Source organism: Stegodyphus dumicola, chromosome 4 (assembly GCF_044657685.1).
Source record: "Stegodyphus dumicola isolate Sdum_Otavi_A_Nest chromosome 4, ASM4465768v1".
In the NCBI taxonomy this organism is placed as follows: domain Eukaryota; kingdom Metazoa; phylum Arthropoda; class Arachnida; order Araneae; family Eresidae; genus Stegodyphus; species Stegodyphus dumicola.
Window position 1 is genome coordinate 37,573,704 of NC_140771.1, and position 26,582 is coordinate 37,600,285.

The window sequence follows — 26,582 nt, forward strand, 5'->3', positions numbered from 1 at the left end:
CAATTTTTAAATTTTTTTTATATAAAATCGTGTCTGCGGACTATACGATGGTGCGGACTAAACGTGCGAAATTACGGTAGTTTCCCCACCTCACTTTATTTCCTAATTATTCTATGAATTTTGAAAAAAGTTGTATCTATCGTTCCTTTGGAGATTTATTCTGCAAAGGTGTGATGCTTTTGATTTTAATGAAATTTTAGTTCATGCTACACTGATTTTAACAATGAAAAATCTGTATGCATGAATAGTCTATTGTTGCACAATAATTATGCAGCAAATACATCATCAGTGGCTCATGAAAATCTCACTTATAAAGCTAAAGATTCTAAAAGCCACCATACCATAACTTTTTTTTTTGTTTGTTTTCAATTTATATTTTATTGCTCCCCCGCAAATAAATTGTCTCTTTTTATTATTATTATTATTACATATAAGTTATATTATTTTTCAAAATGTGTTCTTAACTTGGTTTTCTTGATCTGCTAAGAGCAAATTTCTCCTTCCTTATCTTTCATCTTTATAAATGGATAGAAAAAAGTATCCTTAGATAGAATTGAATATTAGAATTAACATTTTCATCATCAGTATTTTCTAAATAAAATGTGTTTTTATAATGCTATTGAAACAATTTTAGATATAAATGATGATCCGGCGAAAAATTGAAGTGGTATAGTAATTAATGCATGTACACCATGTCCACAAAAATCCTTATGTCCTTATCCCTTCCTTTATTTTCACAATCATTGGTTGTAGATATATATGCTTCTAATTACAAAATTGTTTTAAATGATGCAAATATTCATGTTTTGGCTTTTTAAAATTTAACTTAAAAAAAAAACAGTTGTGTGAAAATTATAAAATCTAACTTTTTAATGCTGTCCTCTGGTCTTTATTGCTACATTTAGAGCAATCTTATACTCGTTATGAAAAACAAAGTAAAAAAAAAAAAATTATTCCTTTATAGCAGGGTTGGGCAAGCTCCTTGATAGTCCGAGCCATTTTTCAAAATTTGAAATTTTTTGCGAGCCACAATTAAACACATAGTTAAAAGGTATGCAAAAAAGGTATTAAAATTTTCTTTACAGAAATTATATTTATTGAAAACGTATAAATAAAAATACAAAATATATGTATTGAATTTAAATATTAAAAATTAAACACATTTATTTTACTTCTCTTGATAATTCTGTAAAATTATTTGGTGAATAATTGGTGACAGCACTTCTCAGTAATTCTTTGAGATGCTGGTTAGTTAATACTGATCAGTGTTTGGATATCACAAATTTTAAAGTGGAATAAAATGATTCGCATAAATACGTTGTTCCGAATATTGAAATAATTCAACAAGCAGCCTTTTTAAATTCAGGATACTTAATTCTGGCACAAATTTCCAAAATTTAGTAATCAACGTCAATTTATATTTTAATTGTAGAGCTTGATCTTCTTGCATCTCTATTAATCCTAATTCTCCAGATGCTTTTTGGGTCATAATTATATTGGAAATGGAAAACTCACCTTGAATTATGTTAATTTCAAATGGATTCAGAAAAAAAATCAAGAGACGATGGACAGAAATTAAATTTGTTACAATGTTGCACTTAGTCTTTCAAATTTGTTGTCTGTAATTTAAAAGACATTTTGAAATGCATATGGAACGATAATAATTTTTAAAAATATTATAACACAAAAATGAAAAGGGAACTGGGGTACATTTATCGAGAGCCACAAGTAATCCTTCAAAGAGCCGCAGGTTGGCCACCCCTACTATATAGTAAAAAAAAAAGACCAAGGTATTTAAAGTTTGAGATCATTTTCAGGGACCATATGCAAATTGAACAGCAAGATGTTTGCATTTGTTCATAAGTAAAAATAAAATGTCAATTTAAAAATGTTCTTGATATTAATAAATTATGTAATATAAGCCTTTCTATGCAGGTTGTCATGAAAAATACTAACTAACATAAAACTTAGATTGGTCACATCTTATTCACATAATTAATAGAATTTAGAGTCTAGAAAAACTTTGTAATATAGAAGTCAATAAACATTGATTTTTGAAAGTAGATTGACTGGCTTTCCATTTGTAACTCTTCAATATCTGTTGACTAAGGAAAGCTGATTAATAGTCTATTGGTATGTAATGATTTTACATGAAAAGAAACCATATCTAAATTATTGAGAGAAATAATTTTGAGTTTATAAATTTCTTGTATAAAAGTGTTCCCCCAAAAATAGAGAAAATGCATAACTGACTTTTTAACCAAAACTGTTTAAATAACGAAAAAAAGTTATACTGGCAGCAGGTTTTAGTATAAATGACATTTTAATGAACTGAAGGAATATGCATTAATGTAACTGTCGTTTCAAGTTAAGAGAGATATTAAATATCAAGTAGCAATCATATAGATCGTCTGATCATTTTATAAGCTAGATAGTAGATAGCTTATTTAAAGTAATATTTAGTATAAAATCGCTAGAATGAATTATCAAGATTAATTCTTATCAGGTGGGCTCTTGTCCTATCCAATGATTGGTGGCTGCCCAACATCAAAATTAGTAATCACACTTTTTTATTATTTAAAAAAAATACAATGTTTAATACAACTTAATATTATAGCATTTTAGTAGTATTTTAAATCAGTAGCTCTCTATGGTGTTGGTACCACTCACCAGTGGACACTGAAAGATTTAAGAGGGCATATTTGATCCAAGGTAAATTCAGGGGCACCAAAGACCAGCTGTCCCCCATTTTTCATTTATACTTAATAATAATAATAATAATAACAATAATAATAATAATAATAATGTACTAAGTTTTTAATTGCAAATAACAAATTTATACTAAGTTTGATTAATGATAAAAATCATCAATTGCGAATTTTCAAAAAAAGGTTCTAAACATCTTTTAAATATCAAGTAGCAATCATATAGATGGTCTGATCACTTTATAAGCTAGATAGTAGATAGCTTATTTAAAGTAATATTTAGTATAAAATCGCAAGAATGAATTATCAAGATTAATTCTTATCAGGTGGGCTCTTGTCCTATCCAATGACTAGTGGCTGCCCAACATCAAAATTAGTAATCACACTTTTTTATTATTTAAAAAAAATACAATGTTTAATACAACTTAATATTATAGCATTTTAGTAGTATTTTAAATCAGTAAGTTTAGTAGCATTTTAAATCAGTAAGTTTTAGTAGTATTTTAAATCAGTAAGTTTAAATTTCACTTACTAAATACTTATTAAAATGTACATAAATGAAAATAGTAATAAAACAGAGGAAAGGATTCAAATTCATAGTATTTATGTTGTTTTTGACGACTAATGCTCACTTGTCTTGATCTATAGTCAGCCTAGGCGCACTGAAGTCCTCGTGGCAAGGAGCATAAGATACGCCTGTTGTTGACAACAGCCTTGAGCACCTTACAGGTGACAGTACGATTTAGCTCAGTTCTACCCTCAGTTTTGATGGAGAGCACCTGGGGGGGGGACACAGGGGTCCAAGGGTCTTCCACCCCTCTTTCCCTATCACCAACCCCTCGAGAGAACTTTCGGCTTGCCACATATTTAGAGTGTCCCCATGCCACACAGACACTATACATTTACAAAAAACCATGTCTTCTCTAGGATTCAAATTCGGGCCCTTAGGCACAGCAGTCAGCGATGCCAACCTCTATACGGGTTGGGCGGCAGTAGTTATGTTTTATCTCTAAGAAAATACCTGTAAAAAATTTCTGTTGGTTACGTTTTGTAATTCAGACATACTAACAGCTAAATATTAAATTTTAGGACTGACATTTACTTCAAATATAATTCTAACATATTGAATTAACCACTAAATAATTTGCTTTTAACATAAACAAAAAATGAACAAATTATGAAAACTTTCCAAACTTTCAGTGAAAATTTTCTAACTGAGGCTAACTTGAGAATAAATAATGATAGTTTTTTATCTGTTCATATCTGTGCATGTCTAATTTTGTTTATGTTATATTTTAAATTGTTATTTTTGGAAGTGCAATGATTAATGTTCAGCCTTAGCTGCTTTTACATGCCGGTGTGCTATTATGTGCATTACACTGGTGTGCAAAAATTAAAGACGAAGTCGAAAAATTAGCATATCAGCTGAACGAAGAGGCAGAGCGGACAGAAAGACCAATCAGGAGATTAAGTAAGGTGATGTACGGTAGCACATGGGCAGATATGCAGGTAGACGTAATGGGGGAGTGACTGAGTAGTATAAAGCATGTTGTCGGTGTAAGATCAGTATTTCTGGCAAAGAGATTGCACGCCGTATAGCAGTTAAAATCACACCGAGTTGCTGCCTCAGTGAGAAATGACAAATAATGAATCTGTTAGATGACATCTGGATGCTTTTACCCGAGGTCGAATCATTGGGAAGTTGGAGGAAGGCCACAGTGTGACAAGTGTGGCTGCAGAGTTCGGAATTGCTTACAGCATTGTTTCACGACTTTGGAGACAATTTCAAACTACAGGAACAGCTATCCGGGGGTTTAGTAGTGGTCGTCCACGAGGAATCACACCCGCAGATGACCGGTATATTGCCTTACAGGCAGCAGACAGCGGGAGAAATTGCTTGACACACGACACAGGCGACTGGACCGATATCGCGTTTTACTGTGGCTAGAAGACTGCACGGTGGTGGTCTGTTTGCACGACGCCCTGTACGGTGTGTACCTCTAACGCCTGCCCATCGAAGAAGTCGTTCTCTGTGGTGCCAGGAACACCGGAATTGGAGAGACAATGAATGGGGACGAGTACTCTTTACAGATGAGAGCAGATTCAGTCTGAGTAGCAATTCTCATCGCATACTCATCTGGAGAGAGCGGGGAAGCCGCAATCATCCCTCAAACATCATTGAAAGGGACAGGTATGGAGGTGGCGGTGTTCTCGTTTGGGGAGGCATCATGCTTGGTAGTCGCACAGACCTTCACATCTTCGACGCAGGTTCAGTCAACGGGACCCGTTATTGTAACGAGATTCTTCTTCCATATGTGCGTCTTTTTAGAGGCGCTATGGGTCCGCAGTTCCTTTTCATGGACGACAATGCACCATGTCATCGCACAGTAGCTGCCGAACAGCTCTTAGAGAGTGAGGATATTGAACGTATGGATTGGCCGGCACGATCTCCGGATCTCAATCCCATCGAGCATGTATGGGATTTTCTAGGCAGACGCTTGGCAGCTCATACCTTACCACCAGTAACGATTCCGGTGCTTTGATTGGCGCTGCAACACGAATGGGCAGCAATGCCTCAACAACTCATTGACACCCTCATTCTCAGTATGGGCAGACGCTGTGAAACCTGCCTAGCAGTCAGGGAAGATCATATTCCCTATTAAAGACCAGATGTTTCTTGCTGGACACCCATCACAGGGATGTTTCGGCCTTCAGTCGCATTGCGCTCCATGCTACTTTTTCAATAAAGCTTCTTTTTATCCCTCTGATTTCTCTTTTAGTAAGTGTTGCTTACATTACTCATGTTCTTAAGTATTGGGGATCTTACGGTATTAAATGTGTTGATTTGGAAAGCTTTTGTACAAAGTTATATTGAAAAAAACTGTCTCGTCCTTAATTTTTGCACACCAGTGTATATATGAACTTTTGACTGTGCCAACACTAGCTTTGCCCTCAGTTGGAATGCAATAACTGCTAGTGCTTTTGTATTCTAATAAACACTACATTGCAGACCACTGTGCAGCAATGAATTTATGTTATTATCTAAATCTCTAAGTGTGGTATTACTAACAAATACATAACTAATGTATATTCATAGACTGCATAAAATTGCTTCGGAAGCTGCCAGTGTAAGACCACTGTTTTAAGAGTAGAAAACAGACCATGACTGTCTCAGCTGTTCTAATAGAATTCTTTATACTTTTTTGAATAGTATGTGAATAATTTGCAGCATTCATATACACCACAGTGTATGTGTGTGCATGTTTCAGCTCGGTCAGTAAAGCTTATACAGTCAAAAGTCGTAAATTCGGTCACCCATAATCCGGAATGATCTATAATCCGGACCTCAAAGCTACAAACTTTCTGCGCATGTGTCGCGTTGACGCGTAAGACGCGTTGACTTTTACGGGTGTAAGACTTTTACGGCTGTGAATATGTATGTGCGCATGCGCGTAATACGTTTACGCTTGCGCGTTTAATGTATAACGGACAGTATAAGCTAAGCTAAAATTATCTAATTCAGTTAATGTTGCAGATTGCGTTGTTCCTTAATCTTTGAATTGGATCCGGCTTATTATTTTTTGCAGACTGTTAGAGCAATTTTATAAAAGTAAGCTTGAACTTTCGATTATGTCAAATAGAATTTCCGATATATATTTACTAATATGTAAAGGATCTACAAAGCGAAAGTATGTTTAGAAGTCCATTAAACAAAAAGTGGAATTGCTGCAAAAAATGGATAAAGGCATATCCTTCGTTTCTCAAACCATTCCGAAATCTGTTTATCAATTTCATGCTGATCTGCGGCCTGGGGGGGAAAACGCCGAAATGCCGCGGCGCGCAATGAATTGGAAGTTAATCTGTCAGCACTATCCTTATCTTCAGGACAGACGTTTTTATTTTATTTGGCTTATAATTCCTTACTAAATGTAGTATTTCATCTCGATGTACTCCGTCTTTGATATCATTTAAATCAAATTCCTCGTCATCATAATTTGCTTCCGATAAAGAAGAAAGTGATACAGAGTTTATTGAAAATGAAAAAATTTCGATTAACAAATTAATCGATATTCTTGACACAGCAATTATAGGACTTTAACAGTGGAACTTTGTAACTGAAGAAGAAATTATGTCTCTTTATAGAATTAGAGAAAGTATTATCACATAAAACGAAGCAACTTAAACAACTTACATTGAAAGAAATGTTTAATAAAGTAAACAAATAAATATTAAGTTTTTTTTTTTTTTTTTTTTTTTGTAAATTTTGATATCCTTTAGATCATAATTGTTCTTTATTTCATAAATTACGGTTTCATATTTTTAATTTTATAATTTCTGCATGCCATCTTACCAGATTTAAACTGATGATCTATAATCCGGAAAAATCGATAATCCGGAATCGCCGAAGTCCGGATTAACGACTTTTGACTGTATTTACATGTTTGTATAAGTCAATAGTATTAAGAGTGGAACACAGTGATTTAAGATTGCTGTTGACAAATATGCTACAAATAATGAAAATTAGTGTCAGTACATCAAGCTCAGTCCTCTCACTAAAAATATTTTCATAATATATATTTGTTAATCAAACTTTGAGAAACACATCATTGTGTTAAAATCTTTTATGTGTGATAAAGTAATTTAAAAAATCTGTCTTTGTTTTTCAATAGTCTCCTACATCTAAGAGGGGCATCATTGAATCAGGATTTAAAAAAGTGGGTTCTGACTCTAAAATGTTGGAAAACTGTGGGTTAAATTATTGATTTCAAAAACAATATTTTTTTAAAGGAGTAATAAGTATTTATTTTTTTTCCTGAAAAGGGGATAGAGTGGGCCGAAAAATGGTTGGGAACGTATGTTATAAACTATTCTTATTGCATCAGGCTCATTACGTCTCAGTTCTTTGTTCAGTTTAGTAAATGACTAGAAAATAAGAATATAAAGTTTGGGAAACAAAACTTTTTTTTTTTAATGAAGTTAACTGGAAATTTAAATTTATATCATACTGTTTCCCTTTTTTGAAATTGGAGTGCTTTTAAAAGTACATTTGTATGAACATTAAATGAATAAACACTCTTTTTTGTAGATATGAATCTACCATAACGGAACAAACACTAGAAGCTATAGCTGATAATGACTGTCTTCCTGATACTGTGGAAAATAAACTTCCAATTAAAAAGGTAAATAATCTCTAGTTTCCTTTAAATAAAGTTCTAGAAATTTTAATTTTGTAAATAGATTAAATGTGTTCTATATAGAAATGTGTGTATATGTATATTGTATTTAAGTCTAAAATAAAAATATGAATGTAATTTAGTAAAAATTAGATACTAAGCTCAAATGTAGCTTTAATAATTTGTGTTTAAACTAGAGATAAATGTATAATCCATTTAAAGCATATTTTAATTAAAAAATTCAAGACATAAAAACCAGTACCTTGCAAAATAAAAGGAAAATATAGTTTAGTCCGATGTCTAAATTAAAAAAAATTTGAAAATGAAGTAATACTAAATAATGGTTACTAATTGCAAAGAAACATTTTGCTAATTTATGAGTGGTTTCAAAAAGACTTGGAGAATGGAAAGAAGAAAAGTTTTGAAATAAAAATTTAATAAATTAATTAAATTTAATAATAATTAAAAAAGTCATAAAAATTTTTATGAAACCACACATAAATTAGCAAAAACATTTTTGGATTTTATATTTTAACCAAAAATAAATTGAAGTTGAGATCAGAAGAACTTGAAGAACTAATCTCGGAGTAATTAAATATTGTAATTCACTACTATTTAATTATTTGAATAGCATTTAGAAGTAAAAGCTATCATTTTTGTTAAAAATGAACTTCTTATTATTTTTGTGTGTGAGCATTGTTGGTAATCTGAACCGAACAATGGAAGTGTTTCCATGTATGCTATGTTAAGATTTTGCCAGCTTATTTTTCACGTTTGAGATTATACTCATAACATTTAAAGTATACTTACAGCTTTATCTGGCAGTAAAATTTTAATGCTTGCATCCCTGTTTGTACTTTTGCTGTAATAAATATGTAGCATACCTGCCAGTCCTCCTAGTTATAACAGGAGACCTGCAATTTTTCATGAAATCTTCAAATCTCCTGGTAAATTTCAAAACTTTCCAGTTTTTAATTTGTCTGATGTCTTTTTTTTTTCAAATGTAAATCAAGAAGAAATATTAGTAATTAAATGTCTGAGGAAGTGCTATGAAAAATACTTGGTTCCTTTCTGTTAGTGGGGTAGCCACCTTAATTGTGTGCCAAAGTATCCAGTGTGGCAGCTTATTTATATCACATCAGAAAGAGCTATGCAATAACGCCATTGCAAATAAGCAGAAAAAATGATCACCAATCCAGTAATTTTCCCTCCTGGGTTATCAGCTTTTTTTTCTTTCAAGTACTTATCCATTTTGAGGAAATGGTTATAGGCAAAAGGCAAAATAAATGTCTTTGCCCTGCCACTGTTTAGATTCCTGTATTTATGTGCTGTAGGTTATATGAGTAGACACAAATGTTTTCAGCAAAGCTTACTGAAATCAGCAACTTTATCTCTTTTATAATTTGAAATTAATTTGGTAAAATATATTTTGTGCTTTTGTATTCACCTTCTTCCACTCCGTTTATTCTAGGTTTAATAATATTGTCATTCTTTCTCAGAAGTTGTACATATTGTTACAGTCACTGTCTAATTATATTTTATGCCAACATTTGTATTTGGTACTAAGTGATGACTCTTTAACTGAAGAGAACCAAAAATTTTGAAGACAGATGCTTAAAAATGAAAGCAATGCCATTGTCAGCTCTTAATCAAACATAAATTGTGCAACTTCTGTTACATCTCAAATGAGTTTAAGAGTTGTTTTTATTCAATTTAAATACCTGAATATATTATAGAGAATTTCTAAAGAATTAAAATTTAACAATTAACATGTAAATAGTCATATTTAATATTTTGCTGTAAATTTATAATCAGAGCATTGCTAATATAATCTACATGATTGTATGCATATTAATTTTACTTTCATTGTGGTTTAAAAGCATTTACATATTTTTCATCCATATTCAAGTCTTCATCAGTGCTCTCATGCCCTGAAATATGTGAACAAAATTAGCCCCAAACCAAAGTTTAGTAATTAATCTCTTATTCTAAATTTTTATTTAATATATTTCACATTTAAATCATGTTTTATCTAGTTTATAATTCAAATTATGTATTTGACTTTAAATCAGATTTATCAGTGTAGAGTCCTATTGAAGTTGCATTTCTGTGTGGCACAAAAACTTTTTATATTTCAAATTTGGAATCTGTGGTATAGAGGGAAAAAACTATGTATTTTAAAAGTAGCATTCTTATTATTATTGTATATAAGTGCTGTTTATCCTCGCTATAACTCTGAAATCCAATTTTTATTTTAAACTCTACTTTTTTACCTGCGAAAATAAAATTCAGAGGAGAGTTTTGTTTACAGTCTAGACTACACAGAATATTTCTTTTTTAAATTAAAAAAAAAAAAAAATTGAATTTCTTTCTGAAACAGTAAAAACTCATGTCTTAAGAGTAGATTTTATCAGCTATGAAATTAGTGCTTTTTCTGCTGCTGATTTAGTACATTAACTATGTCTTAGCAACATCATTGTAAAGTCTAATTTAAGTAAAAAAATTATGTTTAAATAAAAAGTGCATTTTAAGCTTATTTGGGAACTGATGTAAAATGCAGCATTCTTTTTACTGGTGTAGATAGTAAATTAATGAATGAAAGAGTTATAAACTTAGTTAGAAAGGTGGTATGCTCATGTGCTTTCCACTGATTAACCCCTTAATCTACAATGATGGGCATAGCTCGCGTACGATGGTCGAGCCAAACCTAACTTTCACAGGCATAGCCCATGTACGGTGATCGGGCCAGAAGTGAATATTACGTGGAATATTTAATACGCAATTACAGTCTGATGCAATAATTGTGGGAGATGCAAGTATTACAAAATGTTATTTATACAAAACTCAAATACAAAATTAGTAATCTGTCACAGTATGATATATTTCAAAGCATTTTGGTACATGTAACGGAACTTTATTCATTTTTACACTTTTGTTCTATGTGGATTTTCTCCCTCAGGGGGCTCACTTTTGTGAGTACGGGTGTGGCAATCCCGAGGTACCCTAGCCCTTCAGGGGATCATCTTCTTGGTGAGACGGGTGACACGATCCTGGAGCCCCAGTGATCTATCCTCTTTTCTGTCTCCTCTCCTCTTGGCTGGAACTTTTCCCCTTCCTTTCTCCCTTGTGGTTTCTCTCTTCGGAGTTTGGGGCTTGTCACGAGAGACTGGAACAGCTCTTGTGTCTAGTTTTCGAGTGGCGAGAAAACTGCCCACCTGTTTGCCGTGCGTGGAGACCCGTGTCGCTGGAAAGGAGGGTCCTGGTAGTTGAGGGGCGAGGTACTGTCTCCAACACACTGCTTTGGCCTCTGCTTCAGCTAAACGGGAGGCACCTTAGTCGTCTTCACGGGTGTCAATCGGCTGGTCACTAGTCCTTGTGGTCAGTGTCTTGGGGATAAGCTCAGGAGTACCTGCTTTCCGGAAAGCCGACTGTGGGGCTTCAGTTTGCGTATAGGTCCGGCTAGCTCTAACACAGAAATCTGTGTTCCCTTGTTGGGCTCCGTGGTGGGAGGGGCCGTCGGACCCGAATTTTTTCTTTTTCAATTATGGGTTCTCTTTTCATTCTAAAAAAACCTGATTCAAATGACACCAACAAAGATATAGAAGTTGTTGACAAATCTATTAACAAGAAGATCCGTACTGATGAAAATAACAAAGATGTTGAAATTATTGGCAAATCCATTACCAAGAAGATCCATACCGATGCAAATGCCAAAGAATCTACTGATTATCCGCACTTTGTTGTTGTTTCCAGTGCCTCTGGAGAATTACAAAAGATGTCTCCTTTCGTGGTCAGCAAATACATTCATTCATGCATAGGTGAGCCATTAAACATAAAGCGTCTCCGTTCTGGAGACTTGCTTATTGATACCGTTTCGGCCACCCAGTCTGCTTCACTTTTACGTCAAACCAAACTTGGATAAGTAGCTATAACTGTGTCAGCACACAAAACACTTAATTCCTGTAGAGGTGTGATCTCGGAGATCGACCTTCTGTGTGTTTCAGAAGAAGAGTTTGTCTCCGAGTTAGCTGACCAAAATGTCTGTAGTGCTAGGCGGATCAAGATGCGAAAGGAAGGCCAGTTGATTGACATGAAACACGTGATCCTGACCTTCAAATCGCCTGATCTGCCGAAGAATATAAAGGCTGGGTATCTTAACTGTCTCGTTAGACCATATATTCCCAACCCAATGTGATGCTTCCAATGCCAGCGGTTTGGTCACTCTAAGACGTCCTGTCGTGGCAACCTTACGTGCGCCAGATGCTCGTTGGTTGGTCACGATAGTGATAATTGCACCGCTGCACCATTGTGTGTGAACTGCAAGGGTGATCACCCAGCATTTTCTCGCTCTTGTCCAAAATGGAAATCTGAAAAGGAAGTTCAGGCGACAAAAGTTACTCGAAATGTGTCTTATGCTGAAGCCCAGAAAATAGTAGAAAGATCACAAGTGCGCCCAAATTTATCTTTTGCCAATGCTGTTAAGTCCACAAGATCAGTTGCCATACAAACATCTTTCGTTTCATCAACAAAAAGCCAAGAGCCTCAAATTAATAACAAAAACAAGAAAGACCCACTTCACACAATCCAGAAGAAAGAAATAGTAATTCAGAAAAATCAAAAAACAAGCCTACAAAAAACAGCTAACAAAAACCAAAATCTGAGCAGTAGTTCAATTGATGATTTAATATCTGACACCCCGAACTTGGATAATATAGAAATAGAAGAAGGAATGGAAATCCCAAAACACCTCCTTCCTCGAAAGAAAAAAAAGCAGCACTGAAAAAATAAACAGGAGACATAATGGCCACCCTTATCTCTTGGAATTGTCGCGGTTTCCACCGAAATTTGCTGGACATCAAAGCTTTAATCAATACCTATAATCCTGTGTTAGCAATACAAGAAACAAATCTGAAACAGGAACAACAAGCAAAACTTCGGAGGTTTTCTATTGTCAGGAAGGATAACCTTGCAGGTGAGCGTGCCAGTGGGGGTGTAGGCCTCCTCACCTCACTGGTTTATCCATCAAATGCACTTCCTTTGACGACATCCCTCCAAGTTGTCGCAACTCAAGCAAAATTTCATACTGTTGTCTCAGTCGTTTCTCTGTATTTGCCTCCAAATGAGCACATTGATCAGCAAGATTTAAATGGTCTCATAGAGCAGCTGCCTCACCCCTTTATCATAATAGGAGATTTTAACGGCCATAGTCCGCTCTGGGGTAGTCAAGATACAAATTGCCGAGGAAGACAAATTGATCAGATGATCGAAGATCATAGCCTTTGTCTCCTGAATAATGGGCAGGATACGTACTTCCATGAGCCTTCAAGGACATTCCACTCTCTCGACCTTGCCATCTGTTCACCATCTCTGTTGCCATTTTGCACTTTTAGTGTGGGAAATGATCTTTACAACAGCGATCACTATCCCATTTTTATATCTCTTGCACGAAGAGGAGCAAACCCCATGTCGAGATCCCCTCGATTCATACTCGATAGGGCAGACTGGGAACTATTCTCTTCCACCACAGAGCTCACAGAGAACATGGTAGAAGATGCACACATCGATGATGCTGTTGAAGCTGTTACTAATACTATTATTGCGGCAGCTATGCTTTCCATTCCTAGAACATCAGGAAAAATACTAAAATATACGAAACTATGGTGGAATCGCGAGTGTCATGAAGCACTGAAAAAAACAGAAAAAAGCATGGGGAATTTTTCGTAGATATCCTACTCTGCGAAATCTCATAGCATTTAAAAAAGCCAAAGCGAATGCATGAAAAGTAAGAAGGCAGAGCCAGAGGGATTCCTGGATTTCATATGTGTCATCAATAACATCCTCTACGCCTAATAAACGGGTTTGGGAAAGAGTTAAAAAAGCATGCAGAATATATAAAAACCACTCACTTTCCTTTCTGGAAAAAGATGGCCGAGTGATTAGCTCCATAGAAGAAATTGTGAATACTATTGGTGAGACATTTCCTGCCGTTTCTTCCAGCAGAAATTACTCACCTGCATTTCTTTCTATCAAGCAGTTCTCTGAGAGAAATCCCATCACTTTCAACTCTTCCAACCTTGAGCCATATAATAAAGACTTTACTGTGCTAGAGCTAAAGAGAGCTTTGTTACAGACTCATAGGTCTTGTCCGCGTCTGGATGGCGTGTATTATGAAATGCTGAAGCATCTGTCCTGTAAGTCACTGACTGCCCTTCTCACTCTTTACAATAGGGTGTGGAAGGAGCGTACCTTCCCCAGTGCATGGAGGAGAGCTGTTGTCATTCCTATTGTTAAGCCAGGGAAAGACCTGTGGAATCCCTCAAGCTATTGGCCAATTGCCCTTACCAGTTGTGTTTGCAAACTGTTTGAAAAGATGGTAAACAGCCGCCTAGTCTACTTCTTGGAAAAGAATAATATTATATCGCCTTATCAAAGAGGTTTTCGAAAGGGGAGAACGACTGTAGATAATATGCTTCTTTTAGAGACATCTATTCGAAAAGCCTTTGTTAGAAGGAGTCACCTTGTCTCAATATTCTTTGACATTGAGAAAGCTTACAATTAGGCATGGAGATACGGTATACTTCGGGATTTTCACGAGAGTGGCTTGCGCGGCAACCTACCAATTTTCATTCAGAATTTCTTGAATACTAGGACTTTTCAAGTAAGGATTGGCTCTGTTTTGTCAGATGTTTTTGAACAGGAAGAGGGTGGGCCTCAAGGCTGTGTGCTAAGTGTAACCCTGTTCATTTTAAAAATAAACTCTGTACTAAAAGAACTTCCTCTCACCATCTTGGGATCTCTATATGTTGATGATCTGCAGATTAGCTGTCGAGGGGCAGACATGAGATACATAGAGAGGCAATTGCAGATGGCTCTGAATAAGATCCAAGAATGGTCAGATAAACAGGGATTTACTTTTTCCAAACAAAAAAACTTTGTGCGTGCACTTTTGTAGGAATTGAGGTCTCCATCCTGAGCCTGAGTTATATCTGAATGGTACAATTATTCCAGTTGCGCCAGAAGTAAAATTTTTAGGAGTGACGTTCGACCGAAAATTGATTTTCCTTTCTCATGTTTTAAAACTGAGAAAGAAGTGTTTAAGAACACTAAATATTTTAAAAGTGTTGGCGAACACCTCCTGGGGTGCAGAGCGTTGCTCTATGCTTTGCATTTACAGAGCGCTTGTTCGCTCTAAACTGGACTATGGCTCAGTTGTTTACGGATCCGCCCGGTCATCAGTATTGTTAAAACTGGATCCTGTTCACCATCAAGCTCTGCGAATTTGTTCAGGAGCTTTCAGGACTTTTCCTGTCCAGAGCCTATATGTTGACTCTAATGAACCATCACTATATCTGAGGCATGAACAATTGTCCCTTTTGCAATATTTTAATATTCTATCCCAACCTGAACATCCCAATAAGCTGTGCTTACTTGATGATGTGTGTAACACTTTATTTGAAACACGTCCATCCTGTGTTCCTACATTTCTTTTAAGAGTTCACCCTGTCATTGAGGAAATTTCCCTCTCTGATATGCACCCCCAAGCAGTACAGAATTTTGAAATCCCACCTTGGGAGAATTCACTGATTCAGCTTCTTGATGTTTTCAATCATCATGTGAAAGCAAACACTAACGAGATCATTTACAGACGACTCTTTGCTGAGCACAGGCACAAATATAGCAGTTATCTTCCAGTATACACAAATGGAACCAAGTCAAAAGATCATGTCGGGATGGCATTTGTAATCGAAGATCACATGGAGGGTAGACGCTTGCACCATGCTTTCTCTGTCTTAACATCTGAACTAACTGCAATATATTATAGTCTTTTGTACATCTCAAGGCTCTGCCACAAAAAAGTTTATAGTTTATACAGACTCTTATAGTGCGCTTAAATCATTAGAAGCTTTTTCTAACACTCAAAATCCAGTCACAGTGGATATTCTCAAGATACATATAAACTTAACGTGTCGTGGATATGAAATCCTGTACTGCTGGGTTCCCGGTCATGTAGGAATAAAAGGAAATGAGATGGCAGATATCACAGCGAAATGTGCTGTTGAACTGTCCAGTCGCCTCATCCCTTTTGGAGACATCTGTTGTGTTCAAAGAGAAGATCCGAAAAAAATGGCAGCAACTTTGGGATGCTCAGCTTCAAAACAAGTTAAGACATGTAAAGCCTAGAATTGAGCATTGGGAATTAACTAGAAACCGTAAGGAGGAAGTTCTTTTGACTTGCCTCAGAATTCACATAACTATCTTTTAAAAGCTGAGAGTGAGCCTGTTTGTTCAAATTGTAATGTTTGTCTATCTGTCCATCATATTTTAATTGACTGTCCCTGTTTTAACAGTCTTCATCAGAAATATTTTAATAGCTGTGACTTACCTCTCGACCGTTTAATCGGAAGAGAGGTCAATTTTAATTAATTTTATTATTTAAAAGAGACTGGCTTTTATTACTTAATGTAATCTGTTCAGCAGATTTTGTATTATATTTTAATGTGTGCTTTTACCAGGTTTTTTATATGACTTCATCCTCTGGATTTGGTACATATAGTTTTTTAAAATTTTTTATTAATAAGTATTTCATTTCATTAAATTAGGTCATCCCACCATTTCGTTTGGCGCATCATAATCATCATTGGTTTTTGCGCCAAAAAACTCACTCACTCATTATGTGGATTTTCTCATACTTGATCTGCATACTGATTCGTTTCGGTTACAATATTGTTCCAAAATATTTCATCAAATATTAGATTAAATATGTCAAATTCTCCTCTACTTCCTCCTAAATGACATAAGGCTTCCTCTCTTATGCCAGGAGTAATCGTATAGTCCCAGATTTTTGGACTATTGCTTATTTCGTTCCAAAGCCAGGACTCTGGTAGTTGATCGTCATCAGATGTATCATCAATAATTATTCGCCTATACTTTCTTCGAAAATTACATAATTCATCATGTTTATGATTGCCCGGATTAGCGTTCAACACAAGTCGTGCAAATGTCCTGAACACTGCGCAAGCTTGTATACAATATCGGCCCAACATCTTCGAATCCTAAATCGTAGGTTAAGGGGTTAAGAACATGAAAGAAAATCATAAAATTTTATAAATGTTTTTATACTTTACAATTAACTGGGTGCTACTTTATGCCAAATGTAAATTTTGGTACAAAATTTTATGTATATGAAACCCTAAAGCTTTATGAAATGAATGGCAATTTTATTAAGTAAATAATTAAAAAAAAAAGGCACATACAGGCAAGAACTATGCGTAATTATTTCATTCAGTAGTTATAATTTGATTCACTTCTTGCTGCAGTCACAAAATTCTGCCAGTGTGTTCACCTCACATAAGAAATTTATAAATTGAATTGCTACTTGAAAAGGAATGCATTAACCATCTAACCAGTATCAGCCAGACCCTCCCTTTTTTTTGCAGCATGATCTTTCATTACAGTTCCACTTTTGGATCCCTGAAAGTAGTTGAATACACTTGCATTTGGTGGTTTTGTGAGCAAAGTGCATTGATTCGCTTTTTTTTTTTTTTTTTTTTTGTTTAATTTTTTAAAAAAGGTGAGCATTTTACTAAAATGGAATCAAAAATATTAAAGGAAAAATTACTGGATAAATATTCATTAGTGTTTTCTTATCTTCATGGCTCTCATTCAAAATGGCATCAAAATTTTCTCCAAATTCATGTTATTTTCACATACAGTTCCTGGCTGCCATGTTTCTACAATTGCTTTGAATATGGCTTCAAAAGTATTTTCTTGCCCCAAAGATTGTTGTCTTGTGAATTTCACAAGGTGATGAAAAGCTGAGTTTTATTTCCCCACTTGGTAAAGCCTCACAGTGCTTCAGGATTTTATGTATGAGCAGCTGTTTCCAGATCCATAAAATTTATAATTCACAGTGAAGTGAACATACCTTACTTTTTCAATTTCTCTGTTTTTTTTTTTTTTTTTTTTTTTCTCCCCTTCTTTTTTTCATTGCATGAACAGACTTTTGTCTGTTTCTGCAATTTTTCCAGATATTTGTTTATTTGGTTTTTCAGGTTTATACCTCACTCAGAAAACTGTTCCAGTTACTAATGTATTCTTGCAAAGGAAGAGTTGTTTCTCACACCATTTTATTGATGCCAGTTCCTTTACTCAATGGTTAATGCCTAGCAGTAAATAAATCACAGCACTGGAACCATTGAACCAGTTGTCAGAATGTATGCTTTTCTTTTGCTTACAATTTTTCCCATTTCACCCCAAAATGCTTTCATTGATATATAGTTTCATTTCATGGCCATTTTGAAATATTTAAATACGAGTAAAATTCATCTTTCTTTGAAGAACAATATACCATTTTCTCATTGGTAAAAAGAAAACACATTAACATGTGGTCTACCGACAGTTCTTCTCATGAAAGCAGTTGTTGAGTGATCATGTTTAGGACTGGTATAGCAATTTATCACTATTCTTGGTAGTGTTTAAAACATGAGAGCTGTAAAAATAAGGAAGTACACATTCTTTCTGCTTATTTATACCGATGTCATTGCATTCATTCTTGTTGTTGTCTTGTTCATGAATTTCATGGAAGAATTGCATGGTGAAATAAACAGATGATCACACTTGATGCTCTGACACACAATTACAACTAGTATTCCCTTAAATGAAAAGCACCTATTTTAAAATAACCAGTAAAGATAAATAATAATAATAACATACTTGCCAACCTATGACACTCAAAAATCAGGAGATTTTTTTAAGAAATCGGGAGATATTTCACAATGTTAAAAAGACTTTTTAAATGAGGAAAATATAGTTTTCAATAATGAATTAACTTTAAATTGTAACTAATTCTTAAATGCAAGCAACACAAAAATTCCTTACACATAAAAAACATTTTTATTACTTGCATCGTTTAAGAAAACAAAACAAACAAACAAAAAAAAAAAAAAAAAAAAAAAAAAAAAAAAAAAAAAAAAACCTTTAATCAGTTTTTGTACAAATGGTATAAACAGTGGCAGATTTTGCTTTCTTTAAGAAAGAAACTTCATAATTTTGTTCATAGCAATTGCCACGTAGGCCTGCTTTCACTAAAAAAAGTTTTCTAATGTGTCATCACTAATATTAGATCTAAATTTAGTCCTCGTTTTCGCAACAACACTGAAAATCCTCTCACACTCTGCATTACTATGGGAAACTGTCAAGATGGCCAACATAATTCTAGACAGTTCTCTATATTTTAAAATTCCATCAGCATCTTTCAGTTTTCCAATTAAACTCCACTGGGTGTCAATCCTAGCTGATTTTATAACTTCATCCAAGTTTTCTAATTGTAAACTGCTATTATGCAGCTGTTGGACCTGTTTCAATTTTCCCTCCTTTTTAGAACTCCTTTCAAGATTATAATAAATATCAACAATGTGTTCATCCACATTTATTGGTAAAGAAGCTACTCCTTTTTCAGCTGCTAAATTTAAGAGGTGACAGGTGCACCTCATAATCTGCAAATCTGAATTTTTCTTTCTGAAGATACCTGCAACACCAGTCTTCAAGCCTACCAATACTGGTGCATTATCGGCACCTAGTGCTAAGCAATTATCCAGAGGGACTGCATTTTCTTTTAAAGTTTTAATAATTAGCTGTGCTATATTAAAGCCTGTCAAATGTCCTTCCAAAGTGGGGACAGAAAGTAAACTGCACTCAATTTCTGAAGACTCTGGATTAAAAAAAGAAACAACAATTGGATACAGTTTTGAATCGGTATTATTGCTTCCATCCGTAGAGAGGCAGAACGGAGCTGTTTTAATGCGATCAATAACTGAAGATTTATTTTTCAAATCCATTTCTTTAACAATTGCACCTCTTTTGGTTCTTGCACTTAAGTATTTCTTAGCGATTTCACTATCAGGAAACATTTTTCTAAATAAAGCTGCAGCGTGATGCGATGCATTCAGTGGCAGGTTGTGCTCCAGTAAAAAGGCAGAGAACAGACATTCTGCATTAATAACTTTTAGATTTTTTGTTTCCGAAGAAAAATTTAATTTTTTTTTTTTTTTTTTCAAAACAGCTCATGTTGCCCTTGTGTTTTTGTGTACGCACATGTTTGAGACCATCCGCCCTTCCACCATGCGAAATCGAAAAATCGCAACGACAGGCGGTACACATCGCAAATTTATTACATTTCCTTGAGGAAATAATGGAAGGAAAGTCAACTGTGTACGATTTTTGAAACGTAAACGAGTATTTCAATTTTCTCGCAGACATAACAAAAGATGATAATTTCTAAAACTGTTTCCCAAACGCACGTGTACTCACACAACTCAGGACAAAATGACCGAAATAACTAAAGAACATCCAAATAACAGCTTGTTTTGTCCTCATTGGCTAATATATGCCAGATGACACGCAGTGGAGCACGATGCCCATTGGAGAACTGGAGAAGGACGTTCTGGATACGTATATGCTCTCACTCACAAAGCAGAAGTTATCTAATTCGCAAGGTTTTGTTTTAGATATAATCTAGAGAAAATTCATTTGCTTCGGACGTCCAAAATCACTTTTTTTGTTCACATAATAAAGTATTAGGCCAAGTTCCATAAAAATCGTGAGAAATTTTAAGAATAAGAAAAAGTCGGGAGAAATATATTGTAAATCGGGTTGGCGGGACAGCGGTCGAAAATCGGGAGTCTCCCGCCTAAATCGGGAGAGTTGGCAAGTCTGTAATAATAATAATAATACCCCCGGGGGAAAAAATCCACATATGTAAAGTGTGTTATGCTTTAATTTTTGTTTTGTTTGTTTGTTTAAAGGTAAGTTTTATTTTATCTCTCCTTTAAAAATTTTTATTTTGCATGAAAATTCTGAAAGAATTGGTGCAGATTTAGTTAATTTGTTTTCGTAATGACTAAATTTATTCACTTTTTTCCCCCTCTATTTTAGAATAAATCTACTGAAAACAGAAAATTAACTGTTGTCTCAAACTCTGATAAAAGAGTAGTTTCATGTGATAAAGAAAATCACATTACTCCTAAAAGGAAGGCAAAGAAGAAAAGGAAGGGTTTACTTATCAGGGAGCCAAATAAGAAATCTCTTATAACAGAAAAGAGTACAACCACTGTAAAGGAAACAAAAAAAGAATCTGTTAATGAATTAAAAAGGACATCTATAGTGAAAGAAACTTACCATGAATATTCTAAACGTAAAGAAAATGCTGAAAGACGTAGACGAATAAAGAAGTGGCTCCCAGCTTCAAGTACTTCATCTCCATTCGTTAATCTAGTCTGTTCACCCATTAGATCACATGCCTCTCTTGCCAATGAGCAATGTGTTCAAACTCAAAATTTTCATTCACCAATTAGACCTCCTTCGCCCATTAGATCACAATATGCCACCCTTGCCAATAAGCAATGTGCTCAAACTCAAAATTTTCATTCACCAATTAGACCTCCTTCTCCTTCAACTAATGCAATTCATTCGTATTCGTCTAGAGGACTGTATAAATCACAAGTCTTCCCTGCTAACAAACAAAACATTTTATTACCCAGACAAAATTTTCATTCACCTGTTAGACCTCCTCCTCCTTCTCCCACTGCAACATTCTCATATTCTACAGTTCAGCTTTCTTGGTCTCCCATGATAACCAAAAATGTAAATTCCATAAATATTTCTTCACCTTATCCGACTGCTCCTCAGTCATACAACCAGCACCAAAGCAAGCCTTCATTTGCAAATTTAGGAGAGAGCCCAATTTTGATAAATAAGAGGAATGTCTCACAGGATTCCAAGTATTACTCTAAAGCATCTTCTCATACTCCTTACCCTCCAAAAATGATAGAAAGTCCACTTCTGCAAAAGAGAAGAAGAAGCAACTTTCAGGACTGTGGATATGGCTATACTGCAGGCTCTGTTACTCCTCATTCTCCATATATCAATGAGAGCTGTCTTCAGCAGGTGAATAGAATCTCCCCGGGCTCTGAGTATCATTCTAATGAGGCTTCTTTTATTCTTTCAAAAGTAACACAGCAGAACTCGGGATATTTTTCAAGTGCCAATTCTCCAATGACTTGTTCGCCAGAAATGATTACAGATGCATTTCGACAGCAGGTACAAAGAGTATTTCAGGATTCTAGATCTTACCCTAATACCCCTTATCCTCCAGAAATGATACATCAGAAAGAAAGTATGTTCCAGGATTCTAGATCTTATCCTAATACCCCTTACCCTCAAGAAATGATACAACAGAATGAAAGTATGTTCAAGGATTCTGGATATTTTTCAAGCCAAAATTCAGCCGATTTCAGAAGTCTTGATAGAACTGTAGCGCGCACGTTACTGCGGACAATAAATAACTACAAAAGTCCAATTTATTCTCCTTCATATCAAAATCATTCACCTGCTCAACCATATTCTCCCTCCTTTCATCAACAAAGGCAAGTGAATATGACATCTCCTTGTTTGGAAAAGAGAAATTTCTCTCAAAATTTACTTTCCTCTCAGAGTCCAAGTCAGATTCCTTTACCATTTCAAGCATATACATTCCCAAATGTTGATGTGACTCAGACACTTCAACCAAATATAAATTTTGCCTCAACAGATTCTATGCCTTTTGGAGTCCATTTTTGATAGAAAATGCATAAATGAATACAGAACAAATGTGTGGTAAAATGGAAAATACTGAAATAGTAAAATTGATAGAAAACATACTAGTTTGCTTTTCTCCATATATGCAGAAATATTTTAATCAGTCTATTTTGTTATTTCTTTTATAAAGCAAAATGATATTTGAAATTGTTTGTTTGTTTCATTTTTTTACAAAACTTATTACTTTACTTATAATATTTTAGTTTATTAGATTAAATTTTTTTAAAGTAAATAATAATTTGTTCTTTTAAACAAGCAAATGTAATATTGTTCTTATGATTCAGTGTTGTAAAGTGCAACAAAAACTTCAAAAGTGTTATAAGTCATTGAACATATTTTATATATCTTCAAACGTTTAAAAAATAGAAAATTCAATGCTTGTTTTGCAGGTTTTTATGGAAATTTAAAATTATTGATTAAGAAACAATTTATAAACAATTTGATTTATAAATAAGTATAAATTTTTCAAAAGGATTGATAGCTAGAACATTTATCATTACTTATATATCATAAGCACCTGTTTTAAATTATAGATTTTTGAAATTAAAATATATTTTCAAAATTCAGATTTAATAATGATAATTTATTTTCTAAATATAGGGAAACTGTGTTAATGAATACTTTATGTAGAAATGAGAAGTGTAAATTTTTTCCTCTCTCAAATTTATATATTGTTAGTCTGCTTACAAATTTTGGAAGAGAATAGAAATTTTGTGAATTTCAAGTCATTAATTTGTGCAACACCTGTGATAATATTGCTCAGGATTTATGCAGTATTTTTTTCATAGAGACAAATGTTAGGAAATTTTTCATATTTATAACAATTTATAAGGTGACTTGCATATGCACTTTTAATGTATAATCATCTTTTAATATGCAGAATTTTCTTGATCATTTTTATGGCTGAAACCTTTTGTTGTCTACTTGTTCTTTAGTAGAGATTTGAATATTTTGAACTTATAATTTTTGTAGTCATGTTATGCAGTTATTAAGAGTTATATAAATTCAAAAGATAAAATTGTTTGAAAATATTTTTTGGAATTTTACATGTTTATTCTCTAGCTATGGTAGTGCAAATGATATTAATTATTTTAATTTGTGTATATTTTTCTAAACATGTATAAAATTGTTATGGAGTATCAGCTGTGATATTTTTCATATGAATACCTTGTAATTGAATGTTTTTATTATAAAATTTAATTTCCAAACTAAAAATATTATATATTTTCCCCTATATAATGCTGATTTGGTATTCTTTTTTTTTTTCCTTTTGGTCCAAATAATATTCACATCCCTTTCTCTCTCTTTGATCTAGAATCCTTTTAATAGTAGAAATTCTGATTTATGCATGAAATTCAAATTACTTTTCTGTATATCAGTTCATAGACATTTCTGTTTAGGATTGTATAAAAATTACTGGAACTGTATAGTAGTGTTTTTTATTATAACAACACTTTATTTTGTTTTATGTAAATGAACTCCCGTTCTGCTAGATATGTCAATATATACTTTCTGAGAAGAAATATTAGAATTTACTGTCATTGCATATATGTTGTTTTACATTTGGAATAAAGCAGTGGTAAGGTTCTTATATACTTGTACTTTTTCCTTTCTAATTACTAAGCCATTTTGCATTTGCTATCAATGCCGTAATTGTTTTCTGTTTTTTATTATTTCTTTAAATCAACTGCATTTTGGTTTGCTGAGTTAATTCCAATTGATGACAAGGCATTATGATTGACATAAAACATAATTCATATTCACCAACATATATTGCTTTTAAGATATACTGATGACCTTGGGATGCATATCCATTATCAAGCATTCATTTCTTAATGCAAAGCTTCCTTTTTTTAATGAGACTACTTAATCATAAAAACTGCAAACATTTCCTACCATTCTATTGAATTTTCAATAAGCTTGTTAAGATTTTTTTAAAAAAGAATGTCTTCCTAAAAATCATTTCATATACTGAGGGTATACTTAAACTACAGTAACAGTTTGGAGCCAGTCCTTTTAAATCAATTTAAGTTATTGACTTCAGTTATTGTAAATTCTGGGAAGTTGGGTGTATGAACACTTTAACAAAATCCAATAGGAAAAAACCACAAGGGGTTAGATCTGAGGCCAACAAACCACTGGCATATCATTTGACCCAGCATGGCCAGTCCAGCGATGGGGTAGACAATTGTTCAGGTATATTGGTGTACATTTTTATTCCAATGTGGTGGAGCACCATCTTGCTGCAGGATGAAGTGGGAAACTGCTTCCTCCAGCTGAAGGAACAACCACTCTGATAGCATATCTTGGTAAATGCACACATTGATTTTTCCATGAAGTAAAAAGGACCAAAAACACAACTGTTGGAAATGGCACCAAAAACATTCACCTTTGTAAGAATCACGCTTATGTCCCATTACACTATGTGGATTTTCTATGCTCAAAATCCTAAATTATGGCGATTAACTTTGCCAGGAACGTGAAATGTTGCTTCATCCGTAAACACAAGTCTGTGAAACCATCTCCCTCCAGCTTATTTTGCAAATTCCCACAGAAAGCTTTATGCAATGGTTTGTTGGAAGGTTTTTAACCTATGCCATCTGAAAGGCGTATGGCTAGAATCGTAGACATTTCCATAGCACATGCCACATCTTCACATGAGGCACATTGAGTTCAGAACTCGCATGATGCGTTCATTTTGTGGGACTTTAAAACGTTTAATGAGTTTTTTCAATCACTTCGGGTTTTGATGCTGTTCATTTCGGGCTGGTTTTCTTACACAAGCAGCCCATGTCCTGAAACTGCTTCCCCACTGTTTAATGTTGTGATAATGTGGTGGTTCTTTAATTTTGTAAATGGAAGGTTTTTCCCTGTTGCCAGATAAAGCTTGGACAATTGTAGTTTCATAATTAATTTGTTTTGGCTAAATAAATCAATTGCAGAACTTGTATGGGATTATTATTTTTGTCCCATTAATTATGAAACACCCTGTATATACACCTTGTATTTACTACAACAGGTAAATGTTTTGATTTAAGAATAAAAAATAATGTTCTTCACAACTTTCTCTCCAGCACCACACTCTTTGGATAAAATTCGTAATCACACGTTTGCTTATTGATGATGGCTAGGGAAACAAACAGTTTCCTCTTTAAGTTCTTTTTTTGCCAGTCTTTATGGGATTCTGAGTCAATTTATTCGGAATTGTAAATAGCACTGTCACACACAATTGCAATGTTTTTAACACACAAGCTCGACAGAAAGTGTGATCTGCTCTTGAACCTGGATCTTCAGATTTCTCTATCAATCTGTGAACTGTTGTTTCTTTAGATATATTTTAACATCTGTATGTCACACAAAATTTCCTTACGGTTGACTGCATGAATACACCTCATTGTGATGAATTACCACAATCAAAACTTCATATTTCTTTGTGTAATGCAGGGCATAAGGAACTAACAATGATAAAACATGTGTTCCCAAGTCAAATCAGTCTCAGGAAGTCTGAACATCTGCTGGTTTTAAGTACGTAAAAATTTTTCCATTTTCTAAAAGTATAGCATTTTGGTGAGCATATTAAATCTGGTGCTTTTGTTTGTACACCCTATAGATCAGGGGTGGCCAAACTTCAAGACATTGGGAGCCGCATTATAGACTTCCTGAACTTTTGACACCTGCATATTTATATCACTTCTAAAATAAGGTAGGCTTTGAATATAAAGAAGCTTTTGAAATAAAGTAATGAATATTTCACATTTTATATATAATTATCATGATTACATACAAATATGAAATAATACATCTTGTATCTTTTGTTTGTGTTCAGAAAAGTTAAGGCTGAAGAAAATAAAAATTTGTAACTTTTGTACTGTGCAACTGAGCGTTCCTATTTCAGGCAGAGAAACCAAATATTTTCTTCTGATCTCGTTTATAATTATCGTTGTTTGACTGTAGTAGAAGTAAACTGAAATCAGAACCATATGCGTTAGTCTACAATTATGTAAGCAAATTTTATTTGTGGGAATGATAAATCATTATTAAAAAAAACAGTGTTTTTTAATCCGTCGGT

The 26,582-nt window shown here is 34.0% G+C and overlaps 1 protein-coding gene across 1 annotated transcript in view; it reads left to right on the forward strand.

Moving 5' to 3' along the window:
- Positions 1 to 24,104, forward strand: part of LOC118186335 (uncharacterized) — a 61,914-nt gene extending 37,810 nt beyond the window's left edge. Inside the window, exons 7-8 of the mRNA XM_085814728.1 lie at positions 7,792 to 7,885; positions 20,813 to 24,104. Coding sequence (XP_085670854.1) covers positions 7,792 to 7,885; positions 20,813 to 22,495 — 1,777 coding nt within the window. The 3' untranslated portion in view covers positions 22,496 to 24,104. The remainder of the gene's footprint in view (positions 1 to 7,791; positions 7,886 to 20,812) is intronic.
- Positions 24,105 to 26,582: the final 2,478 nt, after the last annotated feature.